Below are 17788 nucleotides of genomic sequence, written 5' to 3' on the forward strand. Positions count from 1 at the left end.
CAGAAAATCAAGCAAATGTAACCATTGCTTATTTGAGTGTGGAATGGGAGATGAAGCTTGCCCTGTCATAGCATATGTGTATTAACAATGTGCAGTGATGTATGGTTTGACTTCTACATTTCTTCTCATGGTCACTTCCTAATATCTTTGTTTGGGAAGGACTGGAGTGTGAAGTTTTAGTTCACTTAGCTGCTGTGAAGGATCTTTCTTCTTTTGCTAAGAATATGGTGACCCAAACTAGTGATCTGGCTAAAAAAATCCAGGTACCACGTGAATGTTGATGTACAGCCATATAAGATATATTCTGCTTTCTAGGAGTACAGTCCACTGTAGTTACTATTCCTTCCTTTTCTGCATAATGGAGTATTAGTTTGTCTTCCCACCCCTCTGCCTCTTCCCTTAAGGAATGTTATTCAAACTCTGAATGTAAACCATTAATGGGTTTGGGATTTTTTTCTGTAAAAATAAATCTAGGAAGTGGACTTCTGTCTTCTGTTGTTCTTTTCAAACAGCATCCCTTAAAAAAAAAAAAAAAAAAAGCAAGCTTGCAATGACTTTCCAGACATCTTCATGATGGAAATAATTTCTAAGAATTTGTCAGGTATCATGTGTGCAAGCAATTTAAAGCCTTCTTTGTATTTAATTTTCATTGATAGTGTAACATTCCTACTAATTCTATAACTAAATCCTTCTCAGTGTGTCTTGATTTTATTTTTCGATGACTATGATTTGTTCCCACTGAGATTTCTTACAATATTTAAATATTTCTGAACAGTTTCTTTGCCTCAAATCATGTATGATGAAATACAGTATGTAAAACGCAGATTAGAATGTTGCAGTGATGATACAGGTTGCTAAGAGATGGACAAGTTCTGTGGATCTGTCCAAGTAAGTACATATATATTTGAATGTGCATAATATTTTGTTTCCTTCCTGTTTGCAGAGTTCTATATGAAGGGAAGGAACGCATAATTTCAGGCTGCGAGGTGATTCAAGCTACTCCTTATGGTCGCTGTGCTAACGTTAACAACAGTTCAGCTTCTTCTCAACGGATATTTATCACATATCGAAGGGCTCCTCCAATACGACCTCAAAATTCATTGGCAGTTACAGATATCTGTGTTATTGTTACAAGCAAAGGAGAAACCCCTCCTCATACATTCTGCAAAGTTGATAAGAATTTAAATTGTGGTATGGTGAGTATTTAGAAGCTTGAGCTTCTTTTTCATTTTTAAACCCAACAAACCAAGCCAACGGAGTAGCTCTTTGAACTCTTCTTAGCACTGTTATAATTGTGTTCTATCACTGTATCATAATTCTTTCATTCTATATGCTATGTGTCAAAGTGTTCAGTTTTGTAGGATTTGTTGCTCTGATTTCCTTTCCTGTTAGGAATTACTTCTTCATACTGATTAGTCACTACTTCAGTTTAGGAGTAGCGCAATGGAGTTGTGTTTTTTTTTTTTAATTGTTGTTGGGTTTTTTTTGTTTTGTGTTCCGTTTTTTTGAGTTAGTTATTATTCCTACCCCACACCCCCCTTGGTGATGCTGACACTTGGGGTGAATCACAAATGCTTTTTTCTTGGTTATTAATAATGCCTAATTACTAAGACATGTAAGAACGATAATTACTTTTTACAGTTTCTTCATGTACTTTTTTTTTCAAATCAGTTCACTTTTATTTAGTCTGTTTTGCATTTAGTTTACTCAGGCTGAAATAAGTGATTTTTTTTTTGAATGGTAGAGTGTATTTAGACAAACTGCAAAAACACTATGTAAATAACCAGTTTATGGAAGTATAATAAGAGCTTCAGGTGATGATATTTAGAATTTCACTTCTACTGATGAGGTTCCCATAAGAGTCTCCTTTTAAATAACCACGAAAATCTGAAGCAGCAAATGATCTGCTTCACTTTGACTTGTTCTAACAGAAGAACAGATAAGAGTGGTGTTGTGGTATAACAATTTTATGTAAATCCTCTAATCTCTAAAAAAATGTGAGAAGGTTGAATCCTCGATTTCATGACCTATGTGCACTCAGCAGCCAACCAATCGTTTTATTCTATAACATTTTTTCATTTAAATGTCTGCTTTGTTTGTGAGTGGGAGTATATTCAAATGCTTACACTTAATTTCCCTGCTGCCTGTTGTCATCTTTGCTGGTTCTAAGATGAAATTTATGTCTTCCAGTGGGGTTCCAGTGTATACCTTTGTTACAAGAAGTCTGTGCCAGCCTCTAACTCTTTAGCATATAAAGCTGGTAAGTAATTTTAGAAGCAGACTATCTAAAATTGCTGATAGAAAGATTCAAATGTCTTGTTGAAATAAATAATTTTAAAAGCTTAAGTGCTGTCTGTCAGAATTCAGTTCCTAGAGTATGTTGGTTGAAATCAAGTCCTATGATGCCTTCTTTGCTCTTGTCACTGTCTCCCAGGCAAAAAAAAAAAAAAAAATCAAACCAGAACAAAAACCAAAACAAAACAACCAAAAAAACAAACCAAACCAAAAAAACTTAATAGAAATAGCATTGTTCTGTATTAGTTTAGTTCTTGTCATGACAGGTTTGGTAGTTTAGGAGCTTTAGTGGAAAGCTGAGCAAGGATTTCAGATGTAACAACAGATGTCGTATTTCTTGTGTTGGTGGTGATGGAGAAGGAGTAATTAAAAATTCCATTCAACCTTACTCATATATTTTTATGTCTCACAGCTAATGCAACATCTTTCATTTAATTTGCAAGTTAAATGTGTTTCTTTGCTTCAGTTCCACAGCTATTCACTTGTTTCCTATTTGAGGAGGGTGAAGAATATTCTGAACAATAAATGACAAAAAGTATTTTATTTTGTCTGACTTTTGTAAGTTTTTTAATGCTTTGCTACAGATTGTTATTCTTTTTCTGAAGATGTCCAAAAAAAACCTTTCAAAACATTTTCTACCAAGCACTAAATGCACCAAATTCATTTGAAAGGAATAAGCTACCAAGTAGAAGTGGAAAGCATAGGAAAGGAAGTCCATGTACCATGAAATAAGCTAGATAAACACCAATAGTAAAACAATGCTTGTATGCCTGTTTTCTACCAACAAGAGTTAGATATACTTCTGAAAACTGAATAAACAATTTGTTTAAATTTAACATGTTGACTGACTAGCAGATAATATGGACAGTCAGCTAGTTCATCCTATTTTCAAGGGAGTTACTGCTGATGTTTTTACAGTAGATAAATTATCACTTTCTTCATAGGAATTTCTTTGTAACAAAGTCCATTCTAATGGCACATTTAAATAGCACAGGTAATTCCCAGCTGGTTTAAAGTAAAAGTCTTCACTAGTTTGTACTATGTACTGTTTTTTGAGCTGTTACCAAATGAGAGTGCTTCAGTATTCATACACAATTTTAAAATTATTCTTACTTGTATGACTTAGTCTTACTTTCAGATGGGAGACTTTATAACTGAAGATTACATCTGCAGAAGAAGAAAGTCCAGATAACCAGACTTTGCTGTACATTGTGGAAAATAGATTGCTTGCATTATTCAGGGCTTGCAGAACAAATGTGCTTACTTTTCCTTCTCCCATTCTGAAGGCTTAATTTTCAGATATCCTCAAGAGAACTATGAGTCATTTCCACTGTCAGAATCTGTACCTCTCTTCTGCCTTCCTATGGGAGCTACTATTGAGTGCTGGGACCCTCAAACCAAATATCCACTACCAGTATTCTCAACATTTGTACTGACTTGCTCTTCTGCAGAAAAGGTATGCCTCCAAACTCTGACTAGATTCTGCTTTTAGTTCACATGGCTGCTATGGAGATAAATAGGCATTGTTTCTTCTGTATTTAATAAATACTACAAAATAACTTGCTAAATACTTTCCTTATAAAACTGTATTTCTTAAGTGTTCATATGAGATGGAAGTAAGCCAAACCAGGAAATAGCTGGAAGACCATGCTGTTTTGTCCCATGTAAGCAGAACCATATACTTAAGAAAACCAAAACTCACAGCTCATGGATTTCCGTGTTCTTTCAAGTAAGAAGTTTCTGGGAATGGAAATGTAGGCTACACATTAAAGAAATGTTCATTTACCACGTGTTAGCAATGTTTAAGTTGTTACAGTTTTCCTGTGGTTACCTTAAAAGCCACTTCTGTATGCATGTGTGTAATTGGGCTCTGTAGGTATTTATGTGCGTGAACAGAAGAATAGTTACCAGAAAACACCAGAGTAGGGAAAGGAAAAGTATGTGCCAAGATGTAGCATATGAAAGGCTCTCAAGAACTCTGATGAGCTCCTGGGTCCACTGATCCTGTTCTATTCACATGAAGTGATATATTCAAAACACAAGCCATCTTTGGAATCTGTATAAGGCCACCAAAACACACCAGCATCAGAAATATGTTGCATGACTCAGCTAACGTGAGAAGGCAGTGTCTGCTGTACAAAGACAGAGACTATATGATTATAGGTACACCTGATGAAGCAAGAGAGCCCTTGTTTGGGGTTGGTCTCCCAGCTGTTGGTTCAGCTTGCCAGCTCTGTCTGTGTGTGTTGTGTATGAACTGCACAGGAGAATAAGTGACTGCAATGTGTGATCAGCTTCCTGTGACTAATAAACAGCAGTTTGGCTCTATTAGTGATAATAGCTCAATTTTCACTCTGCCTCAGTCCCCTATCAGGGAAATTTATGTACTTCTCCATATGCAAACAACAAAAAAGTCTTTTTCCAAAATATTAATACTGCTTTTGCAAGGAAGAATGCAGTATATGACAGTATTTTTCTCAGAGAGAATGTATAGTGTGGTATCCATCTTTCCCTGTTTTCCTTTTGCTAAGCTTACCTGAATTCAGTTAATTACGAAACTCTGCCAAGTAGGCAGAGATTATTAGAAAATGTCAGTAGCAGTTTAGCTTAATAAAAATGACATCAAAGCTAAAATAATTTTATTGTTTAGTGTGGTAATGATAGGGGAATTTACTGAACAGAAGCATTTCATGAGGGTTTGTGGGTTTTTTTTGATCATAACAGTTAATGAATAACATTTTGTCACAGCATGCAATTTGGTTCCTTTCCTTTCAATTTACTATGAACACTTTGTTGAGGAAAGTACAGTGAGGAAGAGGAAGAGAGTCACAAAAATCCAAAGCATTTAATTTATAAGGATACTTTGTGTATGTGACAAAAATTAAAAGTAATTTTACAAGTTACCAGCAAAAACACTAGTGTGTGTGCAAACACCAAAGACATAAGAACGCTTTGAAAGTTCTAACTGAATCTCCTGTTAAATACTGGGTATGCTCAACTGTTTTTCTTCATCTCTTAGGTTTATGGTGCTGCTATTCAGTTTTATGAGCCTTATCCCCGGGAGCTGCTAACAGAAAAACAACAGTTGCAGCTGGGTCTCCTGACAGCTGTAGAGAGAAAAGTGGTTACTTCCAAGTCCATCAATTCCAACAAATGCATCTGCCTTCTCTCACACTGGCCTTTCTTTGAAGCGTTTAGAAAATTTCTTATGTTCATCTACAAACTCTCTGTCTCTGGACCTCATCCTCTTCCCATTGAAAAGTATGTAAAAAACTTTTTTCAAGATGATGTCAGAAGGTAGTTACATTAGCTCAAGAAATCGTGCGATTTATACGTGTCACACTTACTTGGGACATTTGCTCCATCCTCTTGATTGTACTGTGTGGCTTATGTTGTACTGATAGAAATTGTTGCTGCTTCTGTTTAATAGTAGTGACTCTTGCAGTTCCCAGAAAGGGAACTGGATTTTACTGTGTCTTTTTTGTTAGAATATGTCAAGCCTGTTTACCTTTCTCTTAACTACATCAAACACAGAAAATGACTGAGCTATATATAATATGCATGCTGACATTTGCAGTCCTTCATTTTAGGTTAATAAATATAAGCTCAGGGACTCTGTGCATTAGCCATGAATAGTTTGTTTCCAACCACAACACAAGCACTCTAACTAGTGCAGGTTGTGTGCATGTATGTGTATTTAAATTCTATAGAGGATGCTTTTCACCGTCCTAGAAGTTTGCTGAAATTCAAGGTTACCTTCAAGACTGTATTAGTCTGGAAGTATACAGTTTCTCTTAGCTATGTTTCATTAGAAACTCTGTAGGAATGGAGCTAGGCTGCCTGGGATTTTAAACGGCTTGCCTAAATGCCACTGTGTTCCTATCTTTTGCATACATATCTGAAGCTGCCAGTATTAATTTTCGTGCGTGAAATGTGACTGAATGGAGCTTCTTTGTTTCAGTTTGCATAATAGGCTCTTAAACTTATCAAAACAGTAAATAAATCTTAACAACTTTTCTAAAGCATGGTATGACAGTAATTCCAAAATGTGATTAAAATTGTTTTCAGTCTCTGATTAGTCTCCGGTGCTGGTTTTCTAACATCTTGTCTTCTTTTCAGGCACATATCCCATTTTATGCACAATATACCTTTCCCTTCACCACAAAGGCCGAGAATTCTAGTGCAGGTAGGCAAACCATTTGCTTTCGTTTTTAGTTACAATAATGGCAAACCCTCTTTCTTGGTTTAGAAAGCCTGGTTTCTCACTTTAGGCTTTTTACTCAGCTTGAATACCCATCTGCTGGAAGGGTGAGGGGAGGAGATGGGTGGGTTGGCCTTCTCTTTCACTGATATAAACCAGGGTTAACTTAGCACCGGAAACTATCTCAGACTTCAGGTGGTGTGTATGACAGCAGCATCCTACTTGCACCTTTGAAATTTCTGCCATATATTATTCTTTCATTTTACAGACACCATTTATATTACTTCATTGGGGGATGTGTGTGTGTTTCTTTCTCTCATTTGTCCACCCACTACTGTGGGTCAAAGGTTAGTTCCCCAGGTCACTGTCTCTTGTGCTTCTCTGTTTAGTCACCTAGCAGCAGTTATGTGTTTAACACTGAAGCACAATTTCCTATAGCTTCTGAGAATAGTTTCAGTGACTAATAAAAGCTCTGTTGACCTACTGAACACAAGTCCCAAAAATTGTCTCTGATTTGCATCTCTTGCATGACATTGTGACTCTGCCAGGTGGTTTATGAGACTATGGTTATACATTTATATTGGAATCTTACAGTGTATTAATTTGGGAGTTGTCCATATCAATCACTTACTGCTTTGTGTTTCAGCTTTCTGCCCATGATGCATTAATATTGTCTCAGCCAGTTTCTACACCATTACCATTAAGGTATCATTATTAATGCTTTAAATATATGCTACTTGAAAAATTCAGAGGCAAATAAGAACAATTCGTAGAAGGAAGCCAAACGTTACTGCAATATTATTAGATCTTATAACAGAAAGCTCAGTACACATTATAATATTATACAGTGTTGTCTTTTTGACATAGACCTGTCCCTTGTGGGAGAATAATATCACTGATTATCCTAAAATAAAGATGAATTGCCAGACTATTGTAGGAACTCTGAAGAAAGAAGCAGCAGGTTGTAAGGGGAAATAATAAAAAAAATGGATTTAAAATCTAATATTTTCAAAACCTGTGTAGTAAGCAGAAACAGACTGTTTGTTATCTTGTTTTTTTCCCTTTTTGTATTCAAGAGAGACACTTATGTCAAGCAGTTATGTGAAGTCAGTCAATGCGCAAGTGTGCAAACGTATTGGAAATTCAAAATTATACCTAAAAATTGGTATTTGTGCTTGAAGGTTGATGGAGTCTCTGTGGATACTACCTGCATCTTCTGGGCTGGAGTGCCCTATGATAGTGACATGGGGTTTTGTTTGGATGATTTTTTTGTTTTGTTTTGTTTTTTTTTTTTTTTTTTTTTTTTTTTAATTTGTTTTTGTTTTTAAGTTTAAAATATTATTCCTTTTTAATTCCCTGCTTCTCCCCCCCCCCTAAATATAATCACACAATATTCTGTACACAGAAGAATCCCACATTTAATCACATCTGTTACACAGCCTCTTAAGTGAAAAATTTCAACCAGCCACCAAGCTGCAAAGTAACATGCAGGCACTTTTCTGAGTACAGATTTTACATCCCCTGTGCTCTTACAGATGCTACTACAATTCCTAAATGTGTACAATATAAACAAATGAAATGGAGTCTACACTGTAGAAACTAAAGGCATGTTGCCATCAGAATGATGGATTGATTTTACTTGACTAGTATTAGAATCTGATAATGTGATTCTAAGATCAAATGGATTCCCTAGTCCATAATTTTTGCCTGACGTCATCATATAAAACTACTGGTGTTATTTTTGCTTGGATTAGTTGTTAACCATTTAGATCTGTTTTACTGTTGCAAAGACAAGATGCCTGTGCATATATGAGAGAGAGTAGCATAAACAACACAAACTCAGCAGCAGAGTGGTATAGCATATGTTTCTTTAGCAATAGAATTTGAACTTGGGTTTCTCTGTGGCAGTACAAGTCACGTGTTGAAGTGATAGATAAGTAGATATTTGATGTGTGGTAATATTAGCTATTCAACTAGTTGGTCTCAAACAGCTGTCCGAAGTTTGACAGTAGTAACTTTTTTTCTTCTGTAACATTCTTATTCTCTTCCCCTTTCCCATCACCCCTTAGTGGAGCAAACTTTAGCACTCTGCTCATGAATCTTGGACCGGAAAACTGTGCCACTCTGTTACTCTTTGTATTACTAGAAGGCAAGATCCTCCTCCATTCTCTTAGACCAGCTGTGTTGACAGGAGTTGCTGAAGCTGTAGTAGCTGTAAGTACAAAGTGTTCTGTACAGCAGTGAGATAAATCGGTTCAAACTCCACAGTTGTTACAGGCTTTTTTAAGTTAAAATGATCGATGCACTAAATGATCATTTTTCCCAGCAGTAGCATTTAGTTAAGGTGTCCTAGCATGTCTTACTATTACAGCTATTAGAACGATCAACATTTTTGCATAGATAACTAAGAGATGTGCTGTAAATAAGTGGTCAAACTTGAAGACTCCTTTCTGATAGTGTTACAAGGCTCTTAGCAATTTCATTTCAACTCAGTGCATGTAACTTGTTGGGTTTTATTGTATAGTATCTGTTGTCTTGTTTTAATGTGTTGATTTCGTTTCATTTTTACTTCAGATGATATTTCCATTTCAGTGGCAATGTCCATATATACCCCTCTGTCCTTTGTCTCTGGCCACCGTACTAAGTGCACCTGTTCCATTTATTGTTGGAGTTGATTCACGATACTTTGATCTGTACGATCCACCACAGGATATTGTGTGCATTGACTTAGACACAAACATGGTGTACATGTAAGTTGTATGGAGTTTTTACATTTATCTGTAGATGGTGATTACTGAAATGCTCAGGAGATAGAACTATTAAACACTGTTTTATCTAATATGGTTAGTATCTTAGTGTCCTCCTAATTTTCTCATTTCTAATGCTTCATAGAAAATGAAAACTTACTAAATCAGGGGTCGAAACTTGGCACTGCCTGTAAAAATGTGATGCAGATGTTTCTATAAATTTAGTAACAATGGTAATGTGTTTTGGTTTGTTTTTCCACTTCTAGTACTGCTTACTAGGGAAGTGGGACAAAAGCTAGAAAAGAAGAAGAAGAGTTTGTTGTTCGGCTTTTTTTTTTCTGTTCCACCATTTCTTAGATTTTCACCTTGACTTAACACTGTTGAAGTTGTTTTGCCTGTGTTCAGTGATTACTGCTATGAACATGAGTGCTTCAAGACCCTTTATGACAGCTTTTGATGCTATCTTACACTTGGGGCACTTTGTGCTAGTGGTAATAAAGAATTTTTTCTCAAATTACAAGGGCCAAATTTTTGGTGAGATCAATCAAGAAAAATTTCGTGTCTTGACTACATTCAACCTATAATATTTTCACTTAATTATTAGGTTTTTAATGCTTTTCTTAAATTTAAGTTGTTGCTTGAACAATTTCTTCACAAATTCTTGAGGAAAGACTAATTCAGAGTAACTCTTCTGTTTTTCTATAATATATCTAAATGAGAGTACAAATAGCTGAACTGACATTTCAGTTGTTTTAGGTGTTTAATTCACTAACTTACTAATTACCTTTCAATTTTAAATGAATTAGATCCTAAATGTAAAGAAGCATCTATAACTAGTTCAAGATGAGGGTGAACATCGCTAAATGAAGTGCACATCTTTTCTCTGTAAAAATACAATTTTAATTCATCTCATGTCACTTTTTAACTCTTGATTTTTGTTTTTACTAAGTTGAGTTATAATTAATCCTTTGATCTGTGGGTCAGTTGAATACTTTCTTGATTTTCATTGTATCAAAAGGACCCTTCCTCTACTGAAGCAAATGTTCCCTTCACGTTACTGAAATGCTTTGTTTTATTAGTAGCATCAAAGTAAATAATAAGCAATGGAGCAAGTTATGTTTATTTTTTTGTTTTTTTTTTTTTTTTCTCCTTCCCCTAGGTCCCCCTTAAAAAAGCACAATGTGTTTTAATCACTGTTTATCAAAGTATTATGTCACCAAAAGAATAGTTACAGTAAGTGTTGTGAAAGGGGAATGTATTGAAGAAACTCAAGGAAGATAACCTGTTTATATGAAGATATTTACATTGAAAAATACCTGAATGTTTTTCTTCATAAGTAGAATGGAAGTTGAAGACTGGGTTACAGAAAAATGAAGGAGATAGAAACAGAGAATTTAGCAGGGAGATAAAGATGTCAGGATTTCATTGGGAGGACTGCTAGAAAGATCAAGTACCAACCTTATTTAGATTGGTAACTGAGCTAGAAATCAACCAGCATCTGACCTTTTATGAGGCACTCAACTGGAAAGATTTTTGCACCTTTTCCTTTATTGTCATATAAGTCCATTTATCTTTCAATAGTCAACTGATCTTTTGCTGCCCATGTTGGATATATCTCATCTGTACCACTTATTTGAGATCCAGAGGAATTTGACATCTGTAATATTTGACTTGGGCATATGTGAGATGTTGGTAACTGCATTATAGAGTTTTTAAAACCTAGAAATGAGGACATTTTTCATTTTTGGAGATGTGTAGGTAAAACCAAATCTTCCTGAAGCGCTTAGTAATGAGGATCATTCAGAATTCTAAAATACTACACTTTTAGTGAGTAAATATTGATGTTCCATTTTGTTTAACTCACATCTGTTTCTGCCCCTATATTTCTGTGGCAATGCTGCCTTTTTTTAGTAAGGTGTAAAAGCATTTAACAACACTGTTGCTAGCTTTGAAAGACTGCATAATAGAAGAATAACATTTGAAAATGTTTTTTACTACATCAGTCTTTCTAGTGTCTTTTTAGAGCAATTTTTCTGCTATCATAATCACAGTAGACTGAAGCTTTATTTACTGCCAAAAACACCAAAGGCCTTTTATTCATTCAGTATCTTCCTTAATGCCTTTTTTTGGATGTCTTCAACTGTATTTGTGAAAGTAACATTGAAAGCTGGTTAAGGAAAGTAGCCTTTTTAGGGCAAAGATTTGAGAGTTTGTTTTATTTTTATAGCAAGATTTTTTTTCCTTACATTTTTGGAACAGTACCACTTACATTGTTTATGGGCATGTCATTATAGTGGGGAAAAAAATGGTCAAAGGCATCTGTAAAGAGGCATTTTTGTTCTTTAACTCCTGAAACTTTGGCTTCCTTCCTAAGACAGTTCTGTGTCGAAGCCAATTGAGCAAGTAATAATTGAACAAACATTTCACGGATGCAGAGTGCAAAGCAAGCAGTGACATCATCAGCTTGGATAATAATAACTGATTAGGTCCTGTGGCCACAAGGTTTGTTGTACTCCCTGTTACAGCATTTCTCGCCCACCTTCTGCCAGAGAGAGGCATAGGAGTTCTCAGGATTTACTCCCTACTCTTTCTGTCTTTATATCTGACTGCTTAAACAAGGTCTGGCATTGTACCCATTCTCCTTCTAACAAAGATTAGCATCCCTTTAGGCCAATTTACTCCATTGCTTAATCAACCACATAATTTTCACACTGTGAATTGAATTCCCAGTTGTCTTAGTCCCTGCTAGCCTGTGGTTGAAGCTGGCACTGAGTTGCCATAGACTTGTTACAGTGCACCATATGACTGTAAAGCTATCAGACTGGTCTTCCAGCATTTTGCAATAACAAGTTCATGTTGTATTCCAAACTGCCTTTATTTGTATGAGTAGCAGTATGGCAGGTTTATGGTAGTACAGACTGCGTAGTAATCATATACAGATTAGTGTGCTTAAATTATATTAGCAAGACTGATAAAAATACTTGAAGGGGAAATCAGGTAAGTGCCACTTCAACTAAAAAGTCTAAATCAAATCTTAATGGAGATCCTCCATACAGACTGGACAAAACTCTACTCATAGCTTTATAGCTGAGGAAATGACATTCTGAGCTATGTCACTGCCATTATTTTATATAGATAGGGACAATGACAAGATTTATTTTCAAAATAATTTCTTCTTTTTAGTTACTATGTTCTGAAAATGAAGCATCTAGGGCTGTGCAAGCTATTCTTTTTTCATATGGTCTGTATTTTATATATCCCATATTCCCTCCCTGGGTTTTAGATCAGACGATAAGAAGAGCACCAACTGGAAGCAGTTTCCTAAGAAGCCATGTAAAAGTCTGCTCAGCACCTTAAAGAAGCTGCACCCACAGCTGGCAGCAGGTGAAATATATAAAATAAAATGGGAAGGGGTAAGAATAGGAACTGCATAAAGCAGGAAAAGTAGTTATTCAAAGAAAATTACTAAATTTTCTGATACACACAAGTCTTACATTATAATTAGTATATAAATGTAAAGACTTCCTTATATGTGGTGTGAATTATTTTTTTAGACTTCTATTTTCTTTGCTGTGACTTCTAAAAATTTGAGCTTTTTTTTTTTTTTTAGCATCTATGTATGTTTAAGTTTTATATTTAAGAAAAATTCTGCTAAAACACATTTGGATCTTGACCTAAAACAATATTCACAGTTCTGATAAAAATAATAAAGGAAATGGGGATGTGAGTAAAATAATGTTGAATATCTCAGCTGTTGTGCAGATACTGCTGAGTATCTCAGTTAAAGACTTTTCTACAAAAATAATCAAGTAGGTAAATTTTGACAAAGTATTTTGTCAAAAGAAAAACTGGCAATCTTCAGCCTAATTACTTGGACAGGTAAGAGCAAAGTTGTAGCGGACATAACAGTTTTCAGGTATTGCTTCTTTCTGACTGTAGATAGGCTCTTTAAGGTAAGCTTGTTCAGACTATATTAGGCTGCATCATTGTGGAGAAGGACACAGTGATACCCTCACAGGTATACAAGATATACCAACTTTATAAATTACAGAAACAGAAAAGTGCTCTAATTAACAGGTAGGTGTTCTTGCCTCAATTTTCTATACTCTTTTCTTTTTGCAGATAGCCTTTACTTAATCTGTTAGAAAACCTCAGATTTTCTTTTGGTTTTATCATAGGGGTATGTCATGCAATCTACCTAATATAGAAATACTTCCTAATTTTTACTTAAGCAGAACTAGTGGTCTTTTTTAGATAGCTACTTTTTCTATTTTGTCAACATAATAAGAAATGTTATAGTATTCATTTATATTTATATATAAATATTTGTATTATGATAGCTGATATTTTTGTAATAATAAAATGCATGGAACTATAGTTTTCAGCAGTCCCTGCTACTGTTTTTTTAAGAATGCAAGAGTAAACTCTGAATGTCATCTACTTGTTTCTACCTTTTGGTGCAGTAAAATGTTAGAATCTTGCTTAGAAAAATAGTTTCGGGTTGTTTCCTTCTAGACATGCAGTCTTCAGAACAGGGAAAACATGGTCCTTTGTGTTTGTGTTGATAGATTACTGAAAGACTACAGTCAGTTGGATATGTGGTAACATTAACTCAACTGAGATCCTTCTCACTGTTTCATGTCCCCAAGGGTTGGATGAGTTAGAAAAACACATAATCAACTCTTGACGTAACCTACCTTGTTATATGGACCAGATCAATTGGAAAATCACAGGGTTTCTGCTGTTTGTCACTTGTGAATATGGGCCAGTAGAAAAAAGAAAAACCCATCTTCTGCATCTTGCAAAAATTACCTGTTTGAATGCACTGAATTTTAATACAGGATTGTATGTGTTGTTCATTGCTAGTTCACCAGAAAACTCAAGAAGGCTCTGCAGTGGAAATGACTCCTATTGAGGCAGATTTCTCCTGGCAGAAAAAGATGATAGAACTTGAGATGGAGATCCAGGAAGCTTTTCTCCGTTTCATGGCATCTATTTTAAAAGGTTACAGAACATTCCTTAAGCCAATCACGCAGGCACCTTCAAATAAAGCAACTGCTGCTGATTCCTTGTTCGATCATCAAGGTGAGGGTGAAGCAAATCAGCTGCTTATAGCATTTGCAGTGTTACAACTTCACGGTTGAGGAGCTGCTTAACTTCAAAAGATCAACTCTTTGTAATATTTAAAATTGCAATTGTATAAAGTTAAACTATGCAAAGTTGATTAGAGCATGGATATATGCACACAGAACTTCAGTTTTGCAATGGCTCTGGAATTAGAAAATCTGTCTTTCAGTATCATGATGCCCTCTCTGTCTGGCATATTCTGTAAGGGCAGCTCTTGGGAATGAAAGAATAATTCTCAATTTGTAAAGAGCAAAAATGACAGAAGCCCAGTAATGAAGAAGGGAGTAGTGTTCTTGATATAGATGGGAAGATGATAGAGAACAGGGCAGAGATCATAAACATAACAAAACAATGGTCAGCAAAGGTCATCTTACTTTATCACCTTGACTTTTCAGATCTGTTCATGAGTTGAATGCTAGATAAAATGTCACAGGTGTTTTGTATGTGATGGTGGTGTTTTAGGGCTGTTTTTTTTTGTTTGGGATTGATTTTTTTTTTTTTTCTAATTACTGGAAGAGAGATTTGAGAAGAGATTTTTAGTCAAAGATTTGGAAAGTCTTAAATATTTTCAGGCCCATCACCTCTTAGGATAACATAATTTTATTTTAGTATTGTTCTAATTGTTAAATACTTCTACTTGTGTACAAGGTCATCATTTTCTTTTTCTTGCGCACAAAGTCAACACAGTGAGCTGGTTACCTGGGGGTGATTGTTTGCTATTGTTAACTATGGTGAAAAGTAATTATTAAAAAAAAAAAGCTGTTATTTGAGTCTTCCAGATACAGGTAGTTATAAGTAGTTGTTTTTACTGATAAAGCCAATACTTTATTTATTAGCACTTTATCTATTCTGTGTTGATGCTTTAGATGTTAATTTCTTAGGGAACTTGTAACTGTTATTCAGTTGTGTGTCTGTTTTTATAACCAGGATTTTTAAAAAGCAGAGACCGTGCCTATACAAAGTTCTACATACATCTCACTAAAACGCAGATATTCAGCCGCTTTATTGAAGAGTGCAGTTTTGTGAGTGACAAGGATACTGGCTTGGCATTTTTTGATGACTGCATAGAAAAGGTGAAAAACATAACAATACTATTAAATTATATGTTTCTTTCCAATTTGTGTTATTGTCCTGGTTTTCAGTTGTAAAGGTAGATACCCTCTGCATCAAATGTTTTGAGGGATTGGAATTCTTGGTGGTTGTTGCTGAGTCATTTTCTTCCTTCATCTTCTTGCATGGTTATCATTTTCTGTATTGATGCAGGAAAATTTCATTAAAGCCCTGTAGGATCTTAAGCTATAAGATAATGTGAAGAATACCAGTAGCTGACACTTTGGCACAATGCCATCCATGTCTTCCCTTTAAATGTTAATCACATTATTTGCCAGTGGTCATTTGCATTGGTGCTCTTTTTCACACAATTTAAACTTAAAACACAAAAACATGACTACTGCTCCACTTGTGGTCAAAACTGATTTATGCAGGTAAGGTCCCCTTTTGTTGCGTGTATTTTATATGAGAAAGATTGCTGTAACCCATTTGTGTTTTTTGAAACAAAGTCTCTTTGGCATGGTTCTGGTCTAGATGGGTTGTTAAGTTTATAGCTTCATCTGTAAAATGCCATGTTTGCAACATAAAAATTAGGAGCTAGGGCATTTTATGTATTTTTTAAAGGTGTGTGTGTATGTATGTTTCTTTCTGGACAGAACCTTCATTTTCATACCAAGGTCTTATAGAATGAGTCTTTGATTCAGTATTGATTCTGAACAAATTAACATTTGTAAACAGACCACAAAATTAGTGTTTACAAGTTTCTTTGCCTTTATTTTTCCTCCTGCTAAGTATGGGGTGTAGGCATCTAGAGTATACTTTTTCTAATCTTGTTAATAATCTGATGCTGCAGGTTATTAATGTGTTCCATAGTTAAATTGTCATATTGCAAATATCTGCAAAACAGCATTTTCTTTCAATTAAACTAAAGGAAAGTGCTTTTATTTGATATATTTAGGATTTTGTATTTAGTAGATAATGTCAACAGATAGAAAGCTTGCTGATCGCCGCATTTTCTTACTTTCTGCAAAGGAAGCATTTGGAAAAGAGGCTAACTGCTTCTGCAGTAATATGAAAATTTAGTGTTTTGTATATAATATTCCAGTAAACGACCCAGCTTTAATAGAAATATTTAGGATTTTTTTTTTAGTTGATATTTTTCTTTTTCTTTTTCCCCAGCTCTTTCCAGATAAAGGAACAGAAAAAGGAGAGAAGGTACTTTGTCCTTCAAAGTGTTTAGAGTTATCTGATCATTAAATAAAAGTGAAACAAAAGACTGTGGACTTGATATTTGAGTAATTAGAACAAACACAATTTATATATTATATATATAATCAAATATAATATATATTAAACATCTTTTTACATATTCTAGCATAGTTAATGTTTAAAAGGACATTTTATCCCAAAGCCAAACTCAGTACTTAGAGTACAAACTGTGTTTTTCAGGTTGATGTAGATTCTGTTGAAGATACGCGGTTAATTGAGCTTGATGAATCACAAAAAAGTGAACACACAGTGTTCATAATGCCACCAGAACCTCCCGCTGATGATGGACAAGAGCGAGTGCCAAAATACAGGTACAAGTTAAACATCCACATACAGTAAAGCTGGAATGCATATAACATCAAGCAGGCCAGATGCTCTGCCTTGGTGCAAGACTTGTCTTAATATAATGTTCAGAAGAATCTTCAAAAAGATGCGAACTGGCTAGATTCTTCTAAGTTTCTGAAGCTCTAGAGGTCAGTGGTTTTTTAGTCTGTGTGTGTCAGTTTGAGGGCGTGTGAATTTTCTGAAGCTCTAGAATTCAGTGTTTTGCGTGTGTGTGTATATGTTTGAGGGCATGTGGATTTTGGTTTTAATTTTTCAGTAACTTCTTGCCAACTTTAGAGTAATACTTTTCTACAGGTATTCAGTGTCTTCCTGTTTTAAGTCATTTATGTGTATTTTGTAGCAACTGCAGTGCACTTTGTTTCACAGTGGAAATGACAGGGAGTGGGTAATGGATCTGCCCAGTAATACTGATCTGTAGCTGGTGAACCAAAAGAACAAAACACCCACTCCAGTTTTCAGACTTGTTTCATTCAGTGTTTTTCAGCCCTGTGCAGGAAGTGTGGAGTTTCAGACATTCTGGGTATGATTTTTTTCTTCCTCTCTCTCCTGGAGGTCACAAAGATTCTGTTTCCAACTGTTGTCCTTGTTAATCATCCCTGTGCTTACCTGACCTTCATGATATGGATAGCAGACTGGTTCTTGTTTCCATTGTCTATGGAGATTTAATGTCCAAGGTATCTCCTGTGATAGCTTTGTGAATAAGACTAAAAGGATCTTGCTATCTTCTATCCCTTTTTTTTTCTTCTTCTTTTCC

General features: G+C 35.2%; 1 protein-coding gene across 3 annotated transcripts in view; it reads left to right on the forward strand.

Annotated features, from left to right (window-relative positions):
* The window catches only part of DENND4C (DENN domain containing 4C), a 72210-nt gene that overhangs the window by 29451 nt on the left and 24971 nt on the right, over positions 1-17788 (forward strand). For 2 of the 3 annotated variants that reach the window (XM_033003836.2, XM_033003838.2), the window contains exons 3-15: positions 944-1196; positions 2191-2260; positions 3582-3751; positions 5315-5556; positions 6415-6481; positions 7143-7201; positions 8566-8710; positions 9071-9246; positions 12527-12627; positions 14110-14328; positions 15298-15443; positions 16600-16635; positions 16870-17000. In XM_033003836.2, the coding sequence (XP_032859727.2) occupies positions 944-1196; positions 2191-2260; positions 3582-3751; positions 5315-5556; positions 6415-6481; positions 7143-7201; positions 8566-8710; positions 9071-9246; positions 12527-12627; positions 14110-14328; positions 15298-15443; positions 16600-16635; positions 16870-17000 (1815 nt within the window). The remainder of the gene's footprint in view (positions 1-943; positions 1197-2190; positions 2261-3581; positions 3752-5314; positions 5557-6414; positions 6482-7142; positions 7202-8565; positions 8711-9070; positions 9247-12526; positions 12628-14109; positions 14329-15297; positions 15444-16599; positions 16636-16869; positions 17001-17788) is intronic. The other variant, XM_033003837.2, reaches the window with a different exon arrangement.

The sequence above is a fragment of the Tyto alba genome, unplaced genomic scaffold (genome assembly GCF_018691265.1).
Source record: "Tyto alba isolate M040663 unplaced genomic scaffold, T.alba_DEE_v4.0 Super-Scaffold_42, whole genome shotgun sequence".
In the NCBI taxonomy this organism is placed as follows: Eukaryota; Metazoa; Chordata; class Aves; order Strigiformes; family Tytonidae; genus Tyto; species Tyto alba.